General features: G+C 43.0%; 1 protein-coding gene across 2 annotated transcripts in view; it reads right to left on the reverse strand.

The window, feature by feature from the left end:
- Window positions 1–3,757: 3,757 nt before the first annotated feature.
- DHRS12 (dehydrogenase/reductase 12) overlaps window positions 3,758–22,026 on the reverse strand; it is a 44,357-nt gene continuing 26,088 nt past the window's right edge. The window contains exons 6-10 of one of the 2 annotated variants that reach the window (XM_006124893.4): window positions 15,356–15,417; window positions 14,112–14,216; window positions 11,310–11,400; window positions 9,340–9,477; window positions 3,758–3,924 (exon numbers count right to left, since the gene is read on the reverse strand). In XM_006124893.4, the coding sequence (XP_006124955.2) occupies window positions 3,809–3,924; window positions 9,340–9,477; window positions 11,310–11,400; window positions 14,112–14,216; window positions 15,356–15,417 (512 nt within the window). In that variant the 3' untranslated portion in view covers window positions 3,758–3,808. Of the gene's footprint in view, window positions 3,925–9,339; window positions 9,478–11,309; window positions 11,401–14,111; window positions 14,217–15,355; window positions 15,418–22,026 lie in introns of those variants that run through there. The other variant, XM_075919096.1, reaches the window with a different exon arrangement.

Raw genomic sequence — 22,026 nt, forward strand, 5'->3', positions numbered from 1 at the left:
AAGCATTTGCGGAAAAGAGCATCTAGATTAGCATGGATGCTCTTCCGCAAAAGCAATTTGTGGAAAAGCGTCCATGCCAATCTAGACGCGGTTTTGCGCAAGAAAGCCCCGATCACCATTTTCGCCATCGGGGCTTTTTTACACAAAACAGTTTTTAGCTGTCTACACTGGCCCTCTTGCGCAAAAACATTTCTGGAAAAGGGCTTTTGCCCGAACGGGAACGTCAAACCATTTGCGCAAGAAGCACTGATTTCGGACAGTAGAACGTCAGTGCTTTTGTGCAAAATCAAGTAGCCAGTGTAGACAGCTAGCAAGTTTTTGTGCAAAAGCAACTGCTTTTGCAGAAAAACTTGCCAGTCTAGACGCAGCCCTGGTGTTTGCCTCTGTCAGAAGACAGGATGCTGGGCTGGATGGACTGTTGGTCTGACCCAGTAGGGCCATTGTAGTGTTCTTATAGCTCATCTGCTCCCTGTACTCCCCAGCCCCCTGTACTCCCCAGCCACAGCGAGGAATGCAGCAACCTGCACTTTTCTCTTGCTCCTTGATCAAGAGGAACAGCTAGCAGTGTCCCCATATGAATCTGGGGGGAGGGGGCTTTCAGCCCTGCCCATCCTCCATAAAGGGTCTCTGGGGAGGTGGGAGACTCAGGACTAGGGCACCCCCAGCCAGCCCCTTTCACCTGCTTGGTGATTGTCCCTTTTTCTGTATGGTTTTGAGAAGCAATTCCGTTCCTGGCAAATCCCACTTTCCTGGCACCACCCAACCCTTACCTTGCTTTATGTTTATAAGAGGAAGCTGTATATCGAATTTGGTGGTCCTAGCTTCTACCATTTAGGACAAACAGACAAACTCGCACAAATATATAGTAGATCTCTTGTAAATTATGGTCTTGTCTTCATGGCAACAAAGTGCTCTAGAGGGAGGTATTATTTACAGAGCAGTCGAATACAAACTAAACATTATTTTAGAGTATGCCAGCAGTGTTTACCCTGAACAATTAGTGTTCTATAACTGGCTTGCTCCTAGAGCACTTTGCCATTCAGTGCAGACAAGCCTTTAATGTATTATTCTTGCTATCTGAAAACACATTAGAAACTAAAACAGTTTTAATAAGGTATGTTGGAGTAATACTTGTTTTAAGAGTTTGCAATAAAAGGTTTACTGACAAAGACTTTATTGCTTAGTATCAAACTACTACTGTTAGGTTACTGCTTTTGCAGAGTGGATAGTTCTAGACAAGTATTGGCCTGCTTAATGCAACCACAAAGTTCATTATCACTTGTTCCCTGTAGTCACACTTCAAGTGTCATGAATAAAAACCGGTGACATCAATTTTTAATATATACAGATAAAATTAATTTAACCCCCTGTAACCTCTTATTTTCCTCCCATGATAAGCTGGCCAGCATTTCTGTCTGTATTGAACATAGTCACATCTGAACATAGCAGCCCCGTGTTTCCAAAGTTTCAGGAAATGGTCTAGGCACCAATGGCTATGAATTCTGGGGCCAACCGGAGCAGTGAGAGAAGGGGGGACATGATGCCATTGCCCTCTGAATGGTGCCCATTAACTCTCCACAGCATAACCATACTCCTGCTTATCCACCCCATAGAGCATGGATGTGTTAATTGCTTGAATGACAAAAGTCATTGCTCTGTGTGTTGGATACTTAGGGAGTGCTTGTATTTCCCTCTCCCAAAAAAAGACTTGTTTTTGTCCTCTACTGTAGAGGTACCCCCAGCCAGCAAAAGGTGAGAGAAGGCTTCATTCTTTCCTCTCAAATATCTTCTCTCTGCCAGTGTGAGATTCTGGGAATGGAAGAACAAGTTCAAGCCTGGTGTGTGGGAGACTGAAGAGGACCCCATAGGTAAGAGCACACAAGATGGGGAGAGGATATACTCAGAGGCTAGTATCGCAGGAGAGGTGAAATGGGGAATCTAGAACCCTTACTAGGAGGATTTCAGCTAGTGCCTGTAAACAGGGTGGAAGGGTAGAATGCATGTAGTTCTGTTGCATGCAATAAGCTCAGCCTATAGCTGTTATGATGTGTGTTCCCTTATATGGTACTTTACTTATGCTGGACATAAGGAGGAAATACTGTTCCACTACCGCCTCAAGGGGTGGAGCATTGATTTAGTAAAGCAGAGCCAAATATTAAAGCATTAGTAACGACAATGCCTGAAAACAGCTGTAACTTTATAGGCAAAAGAGTGAAAGGAGAAACTAGTATATGTCTGTGTTAAAGCTGGAGTAAAGTCAACATTTTTAGAGCCACTTACTGCAATGGCTGCACTGAGCTGGGTAGACTGGAGAGCATCTGTCAATTTCCCTTATGCTTCTCAGGGAGGTGGAGTATACACTGTGATAGGAGAGCCCTTTCACCAAACCCACTCACTCAGTGCCAATATAATGGCAAGCAAAGACATACCGGCTGTGTCTTACACTGGGCCACTTATTCCAGAAAATCAGCTGCTTTTCCAGAATAAGCTGCGAGCTGTCTACACTGGCCCTTGAATTTCCAGAAAAGCAACAATGCTCTACTGTACAAAATCAGCTGCTTTTCCGGAAAAACTATTCTGCTCCCGCTCGGGCATAAGTCCTTATTCTGGAACACTGTTCCGGAAAAGGGCCAGTGTAGACAGCCCAGTAGTCTTTTCCGGAAAAAAGCCCCAATCGTGAAAATGGCGATCGGGGCTCTTTTCTGGAAAAGCGCAGCTACATTGGCCACAGACACTTTTCCGGAAAAAGGGTTTTTCCGGAAAAGCAGCCTGCCAGTGTAGACGCTCCTTTTCCGGAAAAACTGAAAATGGAATAGTATTCCGTTTTAAGCATTTCCGGAAATTCATGCCAGTGTAGACACAGCCACCCTGAGTCAAGCAACAGGCATCTGACAACAGCTGTAGAGCTGCCCCCTGACAGAAATAGTGGTCTGCTTCGTCCTGTAACCAGTGATTGGTTTACATACAGTCTCAAGCCCTTTCACCTGTTTAACTGAACCAGTAAGTGTTATCCAATTTATGTAAACTAATATAGACAGGTCTTACAGAATGACACTCCATACAGGGCAGCTGTTTCTTACCTCTCAAATGCTATTTAAGAGCACTTGCTACATGGATATACAGAAAGGTATTAGTTAACCTCCAAAAATGAAAATCAGCTTCTTGCATAGAAGATCACTCCCAATACTTAGGACTATACAAGCCTTCCCAGACAGCTAGTCTAAGCCTTCTGGTCTTGGAAAAAAGCATGTCTAGTGCCTAACACTCCTGCCCTTTGTTTCACTTACATAGCCATCCTTTACTGCTATAATGCAACAACTGAGTTGAACAGCAAGGGGAAAACATGGACACTAGCAAAACCTGGACAATAGAGGTAAAGTCTAACTAAGCCTGCCTAACAGACTGTAGCCATGCAAGTTTGAGGCAGTCACTAGGAAATAGAACTTTAACTTAGCAATAGGGCTAGGCTATAAAATGCTTATTACAGGCACATGTGAGCAGCCTCATGCTGAAATACCTCCATTTCCCTTACAGACCTTAAAGCTAGGTAAATAGACCCTAGTGTATGACATGACAGAAGTAGGACTTTGGGGGGGGGGGGGGGGGAAGTCAACCATGAGTGGCTTATGTTATTTTGTGCAAGACTGCAGCAGCATACATTACAGCTTGTCAGTTACAAGAGAAATCCTAGTTCACCTTTAAAGTATGCCATTTGTACTAAACTTGTTCCTCTTCCCCTCATATTTGTAACACAGTATTGATAATTTTTTAATTCAAAGCTTTATTTCTGTTCAGTTAGGTGGAGTGATCAAGTGGGTTTAAACCTCTGGGACAGCTCTTCCAAGGCTTCTATTAGCCTTGCTTCCTCTTCTGGTGAAGAATACGTTCTGGCAAAGGGTAAGTGGGTAGCAACAGGTTGCCGATCTGAAAGAAGCAAAAAAATGTAGTAAGTCTTCCACCTCTCCCAGTACCGGTGCATCCTACTCCTCAAGCTGAACCACCAAAGCAATCTACATGTACACAGAATGATCCTGAGGCCAAAAGGTTAATCTGTGCTGGTGGATTTCTGCAATATTTAAATGTTCTTTTGGTAAATGAATTATTTTAATATGAAATCATTTAAACAAATCTCATTATAAATTAGGGATTTCAAAGGCCTGTCCTCATGAGACTGATTGATTTTTATAGATAAGATTCAAACCTGCTCTTTGAATTAACCCTGATTTTAGTTATTAGCGTAGTTGTACCAGTGCAATGACTTGCAGTGGTGGTGTTCAGTCTAGTTTCAAATAAGGATGTTAAATATCAGGTATTTGTGCTTTAAATTTCAGGGGTTACACATTTTATATCAGAGGCTGGGGGAGGTGGCTCCACTGGAACAGAGCCATGTTTGGAGAGCCAGCATGAAAGCTACTTTCTGCATATACTGGCTCCTGCTTGCCCCCCTCTGTCTGAGGGAGATAGGGAAGGCAGGAGGCTCTGCTGAGACCAGCATGCATAGACGTACATCATAAAAACTGGCTCCCCCTGCACTGCCAGCTCCAGCCTCCCCTTGCTGCCTCTATCAGAGGCAGCAAGGGGGAGGGAGTGTGTGTAGTCAATAGGATTAACCAATAAGTCCTTTATCAGTTAATCATGTAGTTGACTACATGTAGATCCCTAGTTTCAAACCACAGAACCACCTGGCTTGGTTTTCAGAATGGAGATTTGCAATGGTGCATCTATTCCACAGGATGGAATAGGGCTAATTTTATCCTTAGTTTAGCATTATAAAATTAGCTTGCTAAGCACTCAACCTTTTCCTCAAGAGAATAAACTGGTTCTCAGTCAAAATGCTTAGCCAAACTTGCACAGTAAGGCATTCCTTGCCTGGATACATGAACCTCAGATTTCTTATTCAGTCTCTCCCACAGCTATACCAGAAAAGCACAAGGAATAGTAATTAATTACATACCTGCTCCTGAGTAGATCTAGGTCTCTGCCTTAACTCAATGACTGTGGTCTCACAACTTTTTTTAAACAGCAACTTTAGGTCACTACTGTGCCTTGGAGTATTTCTTCTTCAGCAGTATGGCTAGAATGTTTAGTGATGTCTGAAGTGACTAGTTGAGCCTAAAAGCCATGCTGTAAGCAGGTGGTTTTAGAGAGCAGGAAGTTTATATATATGCTTGTTAATGGATTAAACAGGATAAACCAGATCCTGGAAGGGGGGAGGGAGGGCTGACCCTGCCCAATCAGGCTACGGGTTAATGGGTAAGCATCACCCAGTAAGGGTGATAGTCTGGTTTGTCATCCAGCCCATCCTTGCACAAGAGTTCAGTTTCAAACACTACTATCAGCTCTACTGGAAGATTTCCATGAAAGCACGAGGGCCTGGCTCATATCTTCAGAGGAGAATTTCTAGGAAGGTGAAAATTGTCAGTTTCTAGGATAACTCACTGTACATGCAGCATTACATCTGTTTTCACTAAGCAGTGCACAGGAACCCAAACAATGAGAGAGGTGCTTGCTTTACTTTGAGGCAATAATTAATATTACTAGGAGAATTAGCCTATGTAGATAGTTTGGAACTGTAGTAATCTACCAGGTCAAAGGAAGGACCAGGTCTACCAAATCAGAGGAGGGAGAAGCAGTAACAGGAAACTTGGAAGTGGCAGAGATGCTCAATGACTTCGTTTCGGTCTTTACCGAGAAGTCGGAGGTGTGCCTAATGTAGTGAATACAAGCAGAGAGAGGGTAAGTTTAGAAGATAGGATACACAAAGAAGAAGTTAAAAATCACTTAGGAAAGTTAGATGTCAGCAAGTCACCAGGTTCTGATGAAATGCATCCCAGGATACTCAAGGAGCTGATAGAGGAGGTATCTGAGCCTTTAGCTATGATTTTTGAAAAATCATGGCAGACGGGAGATTCCAGAAGACTGGAAAAGGGCAAATATTGTGCCCATCTATAAAAAGGGGAATAAGAACAACCCAGGAAACTACAGACCGGTCAGTTTAACGTCTGTCCCAGGGAAGATAATGGAGCAGGAAATTAAGGAAATCATATGCAAACACTTGGAAGGTAATAAAGTGAAAGGGAATAGCCAGTATGGGTTTGTGAAGAACAAGTCATGCCAAACTAATCTGATAGCTTTCTTTGATAGGATAACGAGCCTTGTGGATAAGGGAGAAGTGGTGGATGTCATATACCTAGACTTTAGTAAGGCATTTGATACAGTCTCGCATGATATTCTTATTGATAAACTAGGCAAATATAACTTAGATAGGGCCACGATAAGGTGGGTGCATAATTGGCTGGATAACCATAGTCAGAGAGTTGTTGTTAACGGTGCTAAATCCTGCTGGAAAGGGATAACAAGTGGAGTTCCGCAAGGGTCTGTTTTGGGACCCGTACTGTTCAATATCTTCATCAATGATGTAGATATTGGGATAGAGAATACGCTTATTAAGTTTGCAGATGATACCAAACTGGGTGGGGCTGCAACTTCTTTGGAGGATAGGGACATAATTCAAAATGACCGTAGCAAGTTAGAGAAATGGTCAGAGGTAAACAGGATGAGGTTTAATAAAGAGAAATGCAAAGTGCTCCACTTAGGAAGGAACAATCAGTTCCATACATACAAGATGGGAAGCGACTGTCTAGGAAGGAGCATGGCGGAAAGGGATCTTGGGGTCATAGGGACCACAAGTTGAATATGAGTCAACAGTGTGATGCTGTTGCAAAAAAAGCAAATATGATTCTAGGTTGTATCAACAGGTGTGTTGTAAGCAAAACTCGTGAAGTCATTCTGCCGCTCTACTCTGCACTTGTTAGGCCTCAGCTGGAGTACTGTGTCCAGTTCTGGGCGCCACATTTCAAGAAAGATGTGGAGAAATTGGAAAGGGGACAGAGAAGAGCGACAAGAATGATTAAAGGTTTAGAGAACATGACCTATGAAGCCAGGCTTCATGAACTGGGCTTGTTTAGTTTGGAAAAAAGAAGATTAAGGGGGGACATGATAGAGGTTTTCAAATATCTAAAAGGGTGTCACAACGAGGAAGGAGAAAATTTGTTCCTCTTGCTTACTGAGGACAGGACAAGGAGTAATGTGCTTAAAGTGCAGCAGGGGAGGTTTAGATTAGACATTAGGAAAAAATTCCTAACTGTCAGGGTGGTCAAATATTGAAATAAATTGCCAAGGGAGGTGGTGGAATCTCCCTCTCTGGAGATATTTAAGAACAGGTTAGATAGACATCTGTGTCAGGGATGGTGTAGGTGGAGCTTGGTCCTGCCTTGAGGGCGGGGGGCTGGACTCGATGACCTCTCGAGGTCCCTTCCAGTCCTATGATTCTATGAAAGCTATGGAGGAAAGTTTCCTGCCTGTGGCAGGCCAGAAGCAGTCTCATTAGCAGAAGAGAAGGAATTATTTGAGCCTAGGGACATGCCTTCACTACCCACTGGATCCACAGGCAGTGACTGAGCCACCAGGGCTCACATTTTGTACAGATGAGGTAAACTGAGTGCTCTTCCATTGACTCTGCCAAAACAAGATGTGTGGGTGGAGTTGATAAGAGAGCATCTGTGGTTGACTTACTAGTGTGAAGATGCCAAGGTAAGCAGACCTAAGTCAGTCAACTTCAGCTATGTTATTCATGTAGCTGAAGTTGTGTAAGTTATGTCAACAGTGTGGTACTATACACAAAGCCTTGGACAGCCTACTCCCAACCCCCTTCCCTCCTCAGCAAAAAACTGTGACTAGGGCTTATATTCTGTACCGAAACTGAACAGAATAAGGAAGGTGAAAGAGAAACAGCTGGGGAATAGAAGCAGAATAGCTGTGTGTTAATTTAGTTGGGCATATTTCCTTTTATTATGGGTTAGTTTCCTGACAGCTATTTGCTAAGGCAGCAATGGATGACAATGCACTGTTCAAGAGGGACCCCCAAAGGATAAGGGCAGAGAGAGTATTTAAAAATGAGATTTCCTCAGAGTAGTCAAAAGGAACTGAGCCACTAAGCCCCAGGGTTCCCCAACTGACAAAACAGGCAACAAAGTAACTAGGGGCCAACCCTAGACTCTTTGCTCCCATCGCCAATGCTACAGCCTTGCCAAGTCCAAAGCTTGTAGGAACACAGCTCCGGTCGACCTCATGATTACAGTCCCGCTGCCTGTTCAGAGTGAACTGGGCATGGATGAGGTGGTGACCCAGAGGAGACAACAATGTAGCAAGAAGTGTGGTCAGAGCAGACAGAACAGAAATAAGAGGGAGGAAGGGAAACTTAAGGATGAAAAAAAGGCAAAACCCCTGCTTTACAGTAAGAGGTTTGAACATGCCTCACAAACAATTTCATCTGAAAATAAATTCCAGTCAGGTTTACGGACAGCTGATTCAAGCCTGTAGTTTACTGCTCTTAGGGGTGAGTGAGGGATGTTAGTCTCTTTTTAATTAAAAAGTTGACTAAGGGTGGTTCAGTTACCTAGAGAGAGAATGGAGCTTTTTATGAACAGGGGCCCAGACTGTGGCCTGTCTCCCACATGCTAGGTCTGAACTGCCTTTGGAGTAGAGGCAGCACAAAACTGCACCTGCTTGAGCAGTCACTGTATGAGTGGCAGAAAGAATATTTAAAGCCCTTTCCCACCCTCCTCTGCATTAATCCCCACCCCGATCACCAATCCAGCTGCAGTTCAATCTCATCTCAGCTGGTCTGCACTGTTCACAGTAATAAACAATTTGACTTCAAGTTCCCTCCATGAAGCTTCAGAAAGAACAAGCACACACTTTCACCTGGGCACTGTTAATGAGAACAGGAGAAACGGGAGCTATGTTAATTGTATAGCTGAAGTCGAAGTAGCTTAACTAGGCTTCAGAAGCTGTCTACACAAACTTGAAGGAAGAACACTCTTCCTTCAACTTCCCTTATTCATGAAATAAGGGTTACGGAAGTTGGAATAAGAAGCCTGTTATTTCAAAATAACAGGCTTGTGTAGACACGCACAATGAATACAACTCCTCGGTCCTCTGTACAGAAGGCAGCAATCTGTCTGGTGTCACTACAGGCTCGCTTTGCCTAGTCTCTGCCTTGTCATGTGCAGAGCTATCTTAAACCCAGACATCACATCTAATCAATGCCAGCTGGTTGAAAGGGCAAAGCTAGCAATATATCATCAGTTTGAACAGTTCCTTTAGTTATGCAACACCGTGCTTAGCCATTGGAGTCGCACATTATAAACAATTTCAGGAACTATATTAACCCCTGGTGTTTGACCACTCTTGTCCTTTGGCAAAGACAATAATTGTACAATCAGTGCAACAATAACAATCTTCCCTCCTGTTCCATGTATGAAACTTCCACCTTACCTTGGAAGAACAGGCCACTTGCTTGCTTAGCTGCTGCAGGCGAGACTGCCAGCCACACTACTGTATCAGCTCCCTGAGCCTCTGTGCGCAGTTTGTTCTTCATCCTTTCATAGAATTCTGGCATCGCTGATCTCACAGCTGCAGTGAAGAACAGTGTGAAGGTGTTGTGTCAATCAAGGCTTTTTGCTAAAGAGTTTTTTAAAGTTTAAAATAGTACTAGTTTTTTGGTAGTGTGAAAGCAGTGCCCTTTTAAAATCAGGGCAAGAAGATGCTATTGTCCCAGGGATGGCAGATCCTGGTGAAAAGTTAGGTTGTCAAAAGATGAACCAGCGATTTCACATTGTTTGGATTAAAGTGTCCAAAGACAGTCACAAGGCTGAGAGAAGTTCCCCGGTTGTTTGAAGTGAATGCAAAACATGAGAAAACAAATGGTGTAAATTATCTGGTGATTTAGTATAAAATCAATGAAAATAGCTAACTGCTAGGAATGAGATCAACCCTAACCAGTGTAGTCTTTTGAATTATTTTACAAACACATGACCAAAAAAACCCAAACAAAAAAAAGATCACTACTATTCCCTAAGCTACACACAATGCATTTAAACTGAGTGGCTGTGTCTAGACTGGCAAGTTTTTCCGCAAAAATCATTTGATTTTGCGGAAAAACTTGCCAGCTGTCTACACTGGCCGCTTGAATTTCCTCAAGAACACTGACGATCTCATGTAAGATCGTCCGTGTTCTTGCGGAAATACTATGCTGCTCCCGTTCGGGCAAAAGTCTTTTTCCGAAAGACTTTTGCGCAAAAAGGCCAGTGTAGACAGCACAGTAGTGTTTTCCGCAAAAAAGCCCCGATCGCGAAAATGGTGATTGGGGCTTTTTTGCAGAAAACCGCGTCTAGATTGGCCACAGACGCTTTTCTGCAAAAAGTGCTTTTGCGGAAAAGCATCCTGCCAATCTAGATGTGCTTTTCCAAAAATGCTTTTAACGGAAAACTTTTCCGTTATAAGCATTTTCGGAAAATCATGCCAGTGTAGACGTAGCCAGTAAGTGTGAAGTAAAACTTTGGGAAAGGAAAGTTGATGCCTATATTTTTGACCAGCAGAAAACTGCAGGGGGATACCCAGAGTTGCACAAGGCCAATGGGTGTTGGGGAAGTTCTCTATGAGGCAAAGCCAGCCCCTGGATTTATAAAGGGGTATTCTGAAGCCTATTAAGAAGTGACATTCTAGAGCATGGGTTCCCAAACTGGGGGAGGGGGGGGGGCCGTGAAGAAATTCCAGGGAGGGCACAAGGCGACCCAGCCACCCCTCCATCAAGTTTTGCTGCCCTGCTCAGTTCCCTCCCCTCCCCCAAAGTTTTTTTTGGGGGGGGGGTGTAAGGGTTTTTCAAAAATCAGAAAGGGGGGGCATGATGCTGAAGAGTTTGGGAATCACTGTTCTAGAGAATGTAAAAATAAAGACTTGTGACTAGACAGTGTCCTTTGACCTAGGCTGGAAATCTTTTATTGTGTATCCACCCGCTTTACAAGACAGAATAAGCTGAAATCTACTGAGGGGGGCTGAACTACAAGGGTGGTAGAACTACAAGGGTGGTAGAACTACAAGGGTGGTATGGGAGAGCAATAGAAGATACTCAAGCACACTCAATCGGGACTGGTGGTTTCCAAGCTCAAAGCAGAAAGGAGAGGGATATCACTGGGGGCCCACATTCTGAAGCATGTGTGGGGGTGGGGGTGGAGAGGAAGAATTACAGGAGCAAGTCAGGCTACACTGCAGATCTGCATCCCCAGCTCCATCTGACCTCAGGCTCCCTGTAAAACATGACAGCAAAGGATTCTAAAACTACCACCTTTCAAGAATTTAAACTGAAGATATTGGTGAACCTGTTAGGCAAATTTACAATAATGTCATATTGCAATTCAATGTCAGACCAAGACAGGGAAGGGATAAAAGCCTTTAGCAGACCGTACCTGGTGTATCTGCCCAGCCAGGATGCATGACTGAGAAATGAATATTTTTGTGCACCTTAGCCCATTGTTCTGTCAAGACTACTTGCTGTCTCTAGGATACAACAAAAAATTCCATACTGAAAAGACCACTGATTAATTTAGTCTGTTATCCTATCTCACAGTAGACAGTAACAGATACTTCGAATACACCCATAAAACACTGTGATTATCAGGTGACAGGCATTACAGAACATGTGCCACTCATATTGGGAACCTGTAATAACTGGATAAAGCAGCTATTCATTAGATAATGTTAGAGAGATGAGGGGAGTGAGGTCCTATCTTTTATCAGACTAAGTTTTGTTAGTGAAAGAGCATGGGCAGCGAGTTATATGGGCTCATGGTACCCATGCTCCAGCAATATTCAGAGCCGGGGCCCTGCTCCAGCAATATTTGGAGCTGGGTCTCTCCTCCGGCCCTGCCTGGAACGGGCCGCAGCCCCTGCCGGCTCCCCCGCGCGTTCCCCCCCAGCCCTGGACCGTCCCTGCTATGCGCAGCATTCAGTCGGCTCCCCCTTGCCAGCACACGCTGCCCGGCTGCTGCTGCCACCACGCGGGGCATTCCCTGACCTGGGGAGACACCTGAGCATGATGTGATGTCACAGGCCGTGACTTTAAAACTGCTCAGTGCAGCATTGCGCCACAAGGCCTAGCTCCCCGTTCGGAGTCCGGGGACTTCTGGGGCCAGAGCGCAGACTCTTGCCCTGCAAAGTGGAAGGCAGAAAGTAGGGGAGACCAGGGAAGGGGAAAAACTAGGGGGAAGGAATGGTAGAGGAAGGGGCTTGTGCAGAGGGGGAGGAGGAAGAAAGGGGAAGGCACCAAGGAACAGCCTGGAGGAGAGACAAAATGGCAGGAGCGGAGGTGTAAGTGGGAGGGGGACAGGGTGATGCTGGGAGAGGAGAGGGTAAGGACACTGGGGTCTACAGGGAAGGAGGGGGAGGTGCTGGGAGAAGGCTTGAAATAAGGGGTGGGAATGAGAAAGGTGGGGATGGAGCAAGTCATGTGTGAGGGCACAGAGGGGCATGAAGGAAAAAGGGGGCAAAGGGGGCAGGGGCAGTAAGGGAAGGGGGAGGCACCAGGAGGGTGCAGGGGTAAGGGAAGGTGCAGGTGCCAGGGGATTCTGGGGATGAAGCAGAAGGGCAGACATCTGCAGGGGACAGACCAGCACCAGAGGAGAGAGGCAGGGCAGGTTTGTAGAGGGAGATGTTAGAAGAGGGGATGAGGAGGGGTAGCTCACGTGAGCAGAGCGGGGCTACTGGAGGAGTGGGCACAGGGGGGAGAAAAGGGCTGGTGGAGGGGGGCAGGTCACAGGAGGACTGAGGGCAGTGAGAAGGGCATAAGTCAGGACAGCAGGGGAGGGTGAGGAGTTGGGGGCAGAAGGCACCAGGGGAGCTGATGGAGCAAGGGGAGGAGACATGGCAGCAGAGAGAAAAGGTAAAGGTTTATAAAATATTTATTAATAACTTGGGTGCCACAATGGCATATCCAAACAAGCCCCATGAACTCAGTACTGGTGCACAACACAAAATTCATTCTGCTCATGGCAGGAAACTCTTAGGTTATGTCTACACTGGGGGCTTCTTGCACAAGGGTTCTTATGCAAGAAGTCTTGCGCAAGAACACGTCCACACTGCCATGTGTGAGCTGTACTTTTGCACAAGAGCATCCATGGCAGTGTCAACGCTCTCTTGCGCAAGAAGGCTCCGATGGCCATTTTAGCCATAGGGGTTTCTTGCACAAGAAATCCCTGCTGAGCATCTACACTGCCCTCTTGTGTAAGAGAGCTTACACCTGTTAGAAAAGAGCGTAGCTGTTGCACAAGACGCCCTCTCTTACCACGCCGCACTGTAAATTTCCTTGCGCAAAGCAGGCAGGCATTGTGGATGCTCTGTGAGTTCTTGCGCAAGAATGGCTGTACTTGTACAAGAAGCTGCGAGTGTAGACATAGCCTTAGAGGGAACACTTCCCCAAGCCTCCCTCACCCTGAGTTAATGTCACACATATTGAGTTAATGCGATTGCAGGATGGCTGCATGAGGGGGGTTTGGTGGGGGCCAAACTAATCCCTGTTGGTAGAAGGATGGTGGGAAAATTCCTTCCAGAGGGGTGACATGACACCTTTTACTTCTGGTCATGTGTCCATCTTGCCCTGAGCATGTTACCTCCAGAAGCATGGTTAACGGGGGTAAGGGAGCATGGCTAACAGAGCACCACTAAAAATTATACAAACCTGCCTCCCCTGTGAAAGAGAGCAGTTTTTGACCTATGTAGAACTCTTCAAGATAACGTTATCAGAGACCAGATGGAGTGGTAAAAGTAATCACGTATGCAGCAATAGGAACCTTTCTTTTAATAAAAAAAACCAAAGCTTTTAGCTAACCAGTTCAGGCAGCTTTCCTTCATCAACTCTATTTACTGCAGGCTAAATATAGGGACAGAAAATGGAAAGAAAAAAAAATGACAAATCCAGGCTAATTTTCTGCCTCATCCCTTCTAAAAAAAATTGTTGGGGTTGGGTCAAATCAAACACTGGTATTGCTCTCTTGCAGTGCAAGATTTAGCCACTCCTCAAGCTTCTCTAATATTTACTGGTGATATGCAACATTAATTTCAGTTTCAGCAGGAAATGAGCTATATTGATAAGAACTGTTGCCAGATGTAGTTTAGATGCAGTGAAAAGAGCAATCCTGTGTCAATAGCACTTCCTTTTTGCAGCCTTTTTTAAAGGAGGCTGCATCATATTCTTAATCATTCATATACCATACCTTGTTTTGGGCATAGACCATAGTACCATCGAATGTTACATTTCCAGACTGCAAATCAGATACGTCTAATTTCTGAACCAACATCCCTCCTGAAGAGACTGTTATCTGTAATAAATTAAGTGAAGGTAAATACATAATCCCTCATGTTCATTCGGATTATTACAACCCACTAATGAAGTCAAACTGCATGCAAGATTCTTCTGTTCTATTCTCTTTACACTCTCTGCTTGCTGAAGAGAGCCATCACACCTATGCCCCAAAGAGTACAGGGACAGCTGACAAAAGAAAGGTAAAAAATGGAGCAGATCCTCACTCAAAAGTCTCTTGACCCCATTAGGGACCTGATCATGCTTGTATCTTCTCACTAGTCAAGGGACACAATAGGGATAGGCTTTTTAATTCACGGATTGAGGACCAACACAGGGAAAAGCCAATCAATTGTTTTTATTTAGACACAAGCACATTAAAAAGCCTGATGTCCATTTCTAATCCTAGCACCCTTTCTCCTGATACTTTATGCATAGAGGTAGGGGGGGTGGGCAACAGAACATCTCCGCCCCCCCCCCCCCCCTTCCCTTCTATTTATTTCGAGTTTCCTTATCCTCCAATCATAACTCCGGTCATCTGACGAAGTGGGCTATGCCCACGAAAGCTCATGATACCATCTACATGTTTTGTTAGTCTATAAAGTGCTACTAGACCATTTGCTTGCTGTTTTTTTTTCCCCCCCCTGTAACAGACTAACTCGGCTACCCCCTGAATCTCCTAATCCTGGCAGGTTACAAGACAGTGAACCTTAAAATATAGGTGGCAGTTCATTTATTAGAATGTTTTTCAATTATTTGTATAAACAACTGAATGTTTCATAATAAAAGATCCCCTTCTGCATAAAAGTCTAGAAGGCTCTTTTAATCCTATGGTCTTGTTATAGATGTCTCACTAGACTGCAGGAGATAATATGTTAAAGAAAATAGCAATCTCTGAATAAGATACTTTATCTACTTCACTGACCATCATAGCTCCTATAGCATTTAGAATGATGTTGCAAAACAGAATAGAATTCAGATTTTGAATGGATGACTTCTATTTATTAGAGTCTAAGTGTGTTAGGCACATAACAGAGAAGTAAGTCGTACTGGACTGCAAATATCATGCACCCAAGCAAAGAGGAAAGAGACACTGCCACAAAACACAAAGAGAGTGTAGTAAAAACAACCATTTAGAAAGCAGCATTATAAACTCACAACTCTGGGATCATCTTCTTTTTCCAACAAAGGCAATAGAGCAGTTGTAAGAACGTATGTGCCTAGAAGGAGAAAAAGACCATTTTACCAAACACAAGTCCCTCCAAATTACTGACTCAATTTCTCAGCCATTTGGTATAAATAATCAAAGAGTCTTAAAGCTGCTCTGAATTGACAACTTATTAATAAAATGTAGGTGTTCGTCAGACTCATGTAGCATACACAGATGGGGCACTGAGTTAAGCCTTTTATATACACTATATATACTGCTAGTTACATTCCAGGCATAATTCTAAAAACAATATTGTTTACTAGGAAAAAAAACATGCCAGAGAAATCTCAACTGTGGCAGACCAACATTATTTCTATTTTCTCCCCCTAAAAATAACTTCATATACCCCACATTTCAGTAATTGAGTGTTGTGCAGAAAACTGCCTGCTTATTTACAATGAGGGGGAAAAGAGGGTTTAGTAGTGCCTGTTCAGGTTGAATGACCCTTCTCATTATACAATCCAATTTTCAGTTGCTAAGTACCTGCCTCAGGCTGGGGAAGAGGGGTATTTGTTTGGTTTGTCGTCCCCCTCCCCAGCCCCGCAAGACCATTCAGCTGTTTCAAAGTACAAAAACATGGGGGGGGGGGGGGGAGAGAGAGATGTTTTGCCAAGGTTAAATTCTGGAGGGTTTTTTTCTTTGAGAGGCTCTAGTGCCCTAATGCTTCAGAGCAAGAACTTCAAATTTGGCAGTGAATGGCCTGTATGCTGAGGATGTGTCTTTTGCCACCTCTGAAATCCTTTGAGGGGCTTATTATAAGCCATTTGGACAAGTTGTAAGCTGGTGGGGGAAGGCAAGGAGAGAGAGCAGTTTGCAAAAGCTTAGATGAGAATTTCTAAGAGACTTGCGAGAGCTAAAATCTCCAATATTCCATTCTCATTGGGCAACATGCTCTTCTAGCCTGTGTCCGACTAAGGCCTTTCCCTGTAGTTGCAGTTCTGGGCTGCTGCAGGCCATATCAGAACCAGGTACCAAAACAGAGTAGGAAGCCAGTCTTGCCTGTGAGCTCCGAGAGAATAAGTGATGGAGCAGAGGGAAGAGGAAAGGCAAGAGAATTAAACAAACTGAGAATGTAGGCCAGAAGAAACTAGGACTGGAAATTTTGGCAAAGAAAGGGGAAGAGACTGGCTGGGCAAGAAGACTGGAACCTAGTGAAGTGGAGGTAAAGCTGGGGGAGGGAGGGAGAGAGAAAGAGAGAGAGAGATCAGATGAGGAGGGAGGTGCAAGGAGAAAATTGGTACTCTCCAGGCAAAGAGTTTGACAGGAACTATGGATTTGGAAGGGAGGTGCCCTGAGACAAGAAACAGAACAGATTACATGAGGCACTTAGGGTTTGAGACTGCAAATGTTTTATTTATTTATTTATTTTAAATAAAAGATGGGCAGTGCACAGGAAACCAGTTAACCTTTCACATCCCTAGAGAATGCAAGAGTCTCTCACTGGAGTAAGTCTACACAGCTGCATTATTTCGGAATAATTTCGAGCTCAAGGACTCCTTACTCCCACTCACGTAACCCTCATTTCATGAGGAGTAAGGGAAGTCAGAGGAAGAGTGTTTTTCCTTTGACTTCCAGCTGTGTAGACAACACCAAAAGCCAAATTAAGCTATTTCGACTTCAGCTGCGTAATTGATGTAGCTGAAGTTATGTATCTTAATTCAACTTTTGTCCTGAAGTGTAGACGTGCCTTACAAAGGGCTGGAAGACTGAAAAAACAGCAGCAAAGCAAGGTCTCTATAGACATTGGTTGTTCCCAATGAATTAAGCAGAATTCTAATAGGACCACAATCCTGGTTTGAACTTTCATTTTGATGGGGACTCTTCAAATCCAAAGGAAGATCAGACTGGGGTAAATTCACTTCATTCCCAAAATCCAGAGGTATAGCACATCTGTTAGTCCAAAGTTATTTGTCTCCCAGAACAAAGATCTTTAAAAAGATACTAGATTTTGTTTTCAAGTTCTGAAGAGATGTGGTTGTTTATCATTTAAGGCTGTCAGTCCAGCAAGTGTTTTTAGCTTTGTGAGAAACAAATGCCGTGGGCTAGAGCCCTTATTGTGACAAAGGACTGGCTCATCACATAAGTTTTACCCCTCAAACCCTAATTTCTCTTTCTGCAGTTTAATAAGAGTATTAAGCAAACTAAGCACAAAAATAGTAGTCCCCAAAAAACAAATTCAGCGTGATTTATCCCTGTAGCTGCTTGTACAGTTGCTTTGAAGTAATGTGTGAAAATAAAGATTTTACAGCAGTGGCTGCCTAATGACACCTGGAGCAGCACGCACTGATGTGAACGTTCAGGCCTCAAAAGGCCCAGATCCTCAGAGGCATTTAAGTGCCTAACTTCAATGGAAGTTACTTGCCTAAATACCTTCGCAAATCTGGGCAAAATTTCATGGAGCTTACTTTCTGACACTGCTATGTAATTCCCTGAGTGGTGTCCCAAACCTAATTATTTGGCTACCAATTGCTCAATGCTTTTTAAAAACAGAATAAAGATTACTTGGTGCATCTTCTAGTTGCAATCTCCACTATTTAAAACCTATATACTTAACTAAAAAAAAAAAAAATACTTACACAGTGCGACAGTTATGTACAAATACAAAAGGCCAAGCTATTCTACAAAATTCAGCTAACATCACGCAGGGTTTCATTACACAATCACATGCTATCGGGCAAATAATTTACAAATGTGAACAGGTTACAGTACGCAGCAATATAGATGTAGAATTTCCTTTGAGTGATGGCAGGGGAAATGGGAATAAAGGTCATGCTGTCTTGCAAAATAGTATTATGAATTACATGACATTATTGAAAAGAAATGTGGAGACATTCCTTCCTTCCTCCCCCCCTTAAATATTTTGAACATTATCTCTCTGTGGAGAAAGTAACAGCTAGAATTTTAGTTTCGTGGAACAGAATTGAGAGAGACTGACCAAGATTTCCATCATTAAAAGAAAAAAGAAAAAGAGCAATTTCTGAAACTTAACTTTGAATTGATTTTGCTCTTCTCATAATTAATAAATAGTTACTCCATATTAGTAATATCTATTATTTTTTCATCTTTTTTAAAGTAAACCAGTGACCCAAATATATAAATAACCCACAATGAACTTCTGCATACAGGCACAGGAGAAATGTACACAAAACCAAACTGAACTTGGTAAAAACAGTGTAAACAGTACCAAGTAGTATAGGAAAGATTCATTAACATTAAGAGAAAGGAGTAAAAATACTGAACAATCCAAAAGTTATTATTAAGAAAAAGGACAAAACAAGGAGGCTTTAAAGTGAAATACAGGTGGTGGGGAACAGAAAGTGCAATGTGAAATTCTACCATTGAAATGGCATTAGATGTACTGTATTTTAGAGGATGCCCTATTTAAAGTAGGAGAGATCTAGGTGGTTATTCACATTATGTCCCCCTCTCTCTTTTCATTCATTCAGGAAGGTAGTTTTTCAGTGACAGAAGAGGATTCTTTTAGAAAGAGCTAGTGCTCTGAATGCTGTGGGACTATTTTGGAATGTGTAGCCATATCTAAAGTAAGAAACTATAGCCTAAAGGAAGGCAATACGATTATATGAATTGCATTAGAAACATGTCATATGCTTCTGCCCAAAGGGGAGATTTATTTATTTTTTAATCATAGTGCCACAAGAAAGTAAGATCTCTTCAGACTCTCATCTGGGAGTCAGTGACTAAGCGAGAAGACTTAGCAAATGTTAGGCCACTCATCTTCAGACAGCGTTAGACAAAATCCTATGTCTAACTGGATTCTAATGAAGTGGAAGCTGCCTAGAGGAAAATTAAGCCAGCCACGGCATTGTCTTACAAAATGAGGTTTGTCACAGCAGTAACTTATCGTGTTTTTTGGCATTAAAGTGGAGTTTTGTTAAATTCAGTGACTTTTTAAGAAACATAGGGATCTGAATATTTCTTTGGGAAAAATCTACTAGTTTTGTTTCTGTAAACTGGGCTTACACAATAATCAGTGGTGCATAATGTTTCATCCTTTTCAGAAAGTAGACAGATGAGCTGTGCTCATCTTTGGAAACCATTCAGCAATGTCGCACATTAGAAATTAGACAATATAGGTTAAAGTTCAATGAATTTTATAGTGTAGATGGTATATCAGTTATTATACAGAGTAGTCCAGAGTAGATGGTATGTCAGTAAGAACAGAATAGGTTTTACTTTAAACAAACAAACAAAAAAGCCACATACACATACACCACATGTATTTTAAACACATAAAAAAATACCCCTACTATACATTCCCTAGTGATATGTTCCATAATTGCCCCACTTACTCCAAAATCCTCTAATCAATTTATATAATTTGAGCTCATGCTTTAATTAGAATCTTTTCCATTTTGATAATTTCACAGTTAACACACAGCAGTAAAACCATATGTCACAAAGCTCAGTATTTTGTGATCACATTGTGAGACCTTCATAATGCTAGAGTTCTAAAATTAGGAACTCTTACATAAACAAATAATGCCAATATTCTAGATATTTGTTAGCTCACAAATCTCACAAATCTTTTATAATTTTTAAATCGATTTATTTTTCAATTCACCTGTCATGAAACACAAGCTGAAGGGCCTCTGATGAAAGGACAGTATTGCTGAAAAGCCATTTTGTAAATTGTTGCAGAGGTTTTCATTCACAGAAAATCATAGTAGTTCTACAGCAATAAATTAGTGGGAAAGCAACTACCAACCAGTCTTAGAAGACTATGCTGTATTAGAACACTCATCCTTGCTACACAAGGCTACAAAAATATATCTTGAGCTAGACAAAATGTGCATCTGCCCACATGCCAATTGAAAGCAAATGTCAAGAATGCCTTCAAGTCAACATTTTAATTGGTTTTAATATGCTATTAGTTAAAAACAGCCAGATTTTACACACTTAAGACTTGAAGATCACGAGAATATAAAAAGCAACATTATCCATAAGAATATGCTTCCTTACCTATGGCAATGCGTTTATCTAGAATGACCCAAAAATCTTGGATTTCATAATTGATTTATAAAGTAAATTAGTACTTCTGCAAGAAGAAAAGAGTAAAGCTGATGTGTGTTTATAAAATTAAATTAATTGATGATGCAATCACTGCAGACCAAAATGTCCAGGGAACATAATGGAATAGTTGTGATGTTCTATTTGGCAATTAGAATTAAATTGTTGGTGAATTTTTAATCCTGTAACATTCAGACAATGGCAGACAGCCAACACCACACTCAGTGTTGTTTTTCCCCATCTGCCCATGCTTTGCATCATATCAGCAACAGTGTTATTTCAACTGTGAAAAAAAAAAAGTGGAAACAAAAATATACCGTTTGATTATACAGGTTTCAATGGTTCATTCATCTGGTAAATTCATTTTTAAAAAGATTAATGGGCTTGTTTTTGCCACAACCAAGTGTTTTTTAAATTGATTACACTCAAGGTTTTCCTGGAATTGTTTATCTTTGAGGCCTCTTGTTTACCCACAGGCCAGCTCTTTCAAGCAGTAAATCAGAATTCTAGATTAAGGAAGTTAAAATGTGGTTAATCGACTAGTCAACAGGCACTTTCCACATTCCTCCTTTGAAATGGAGGAATGCGGAATTCTCTGTACAGCCTGGGGCCAGCGAGAAGTCCTGCTGACTCGGGCTGCACACGGGTGCTGCTTTGAAATGCACCTGAGTCCCCCGTGTGGGCTCTTGTGCATTTCAAAGGAGCAGTGGAGCCCGGGGTTAGCGGGGGACTCCCCAGCTGACCCCAGGCTCCACGCAACATTTCTCCAGAACCTGCCCCAGTTCTAGAGAAGTGCCTTGTGGAGCCCAGGATCAGCTGGGGAGTCCCTTGCTGACCCCGGGCTCCACTGCTCCTTTGCAACGTATGGAGGCAACATTTCAAAGGGGCAGCCACTGCGCCGCTGTGCTGCCTTGGGGTTTCAAAACAGCAGCACTGTACAGCTGTGCAGCGCTGCCATTTTGAAGTACCCTTCCCCTCCTTTGCTGCCTCTACCTCAGAGGCAGCGGTGGGGAGGGGGAAATCAACTAGTCTTCAACATCCCTATTCTAGATGTAAGTATAGGTTGAACCTCTCTAGTGCAGCATCCTTGGGACCTGACCAGTGCCAAACCAGAGAATTTGCCAAACCCGTGGGAGGTCAATATTGTCCAGCAGCATTACCAACACTTCCCCTGCTTACTGGGCTCTTGGAAGACATTTAGAGGTAATTTAGAGCTAAGTAACAGCACAGAACACTGAGAATCAGGACTGATGCCTGTAAACACTTTCCGGGACTGCAGGAAACTTGGACACAACCATGATAAGCAGACATACAACTAACCAAATTCATGCCAGACTACAGATATTGCTAGACCAGAACGTGCTAGATTAGAGAGGTTCAACCTGCACACTGTTATTTAAGGGCCAGTGATGGGGCTGATGCTCCCTGTCCCCATTTGGAGAGGAGAAGCAACATTTATTCTCTCTGTGGTCTCATCCTCCCATGGGACACCACATCCTAATGGCCTAAATCAATTTCAGTAGTCTGTTTTCAGGGCAGTATGGCCAGAGCTGGTCACAGCAGTCCTCTTCCCCCATTCCTCACCTTAGGG

Source organism: Pelodiscus sinensis, chromosome 1, assembly GCF_049634645.1.
Source record: "Pelodiscus sinensis isolate JC-2024 chromosome 1, ASM4963464v1, whole genome shotgun sequence".
Taxonomy (NCBI): Eukaryota; Metazoa; Chordata; order Testudines; family Trionychidae; genus Pelodiscus; species Pelodiscus sinensis.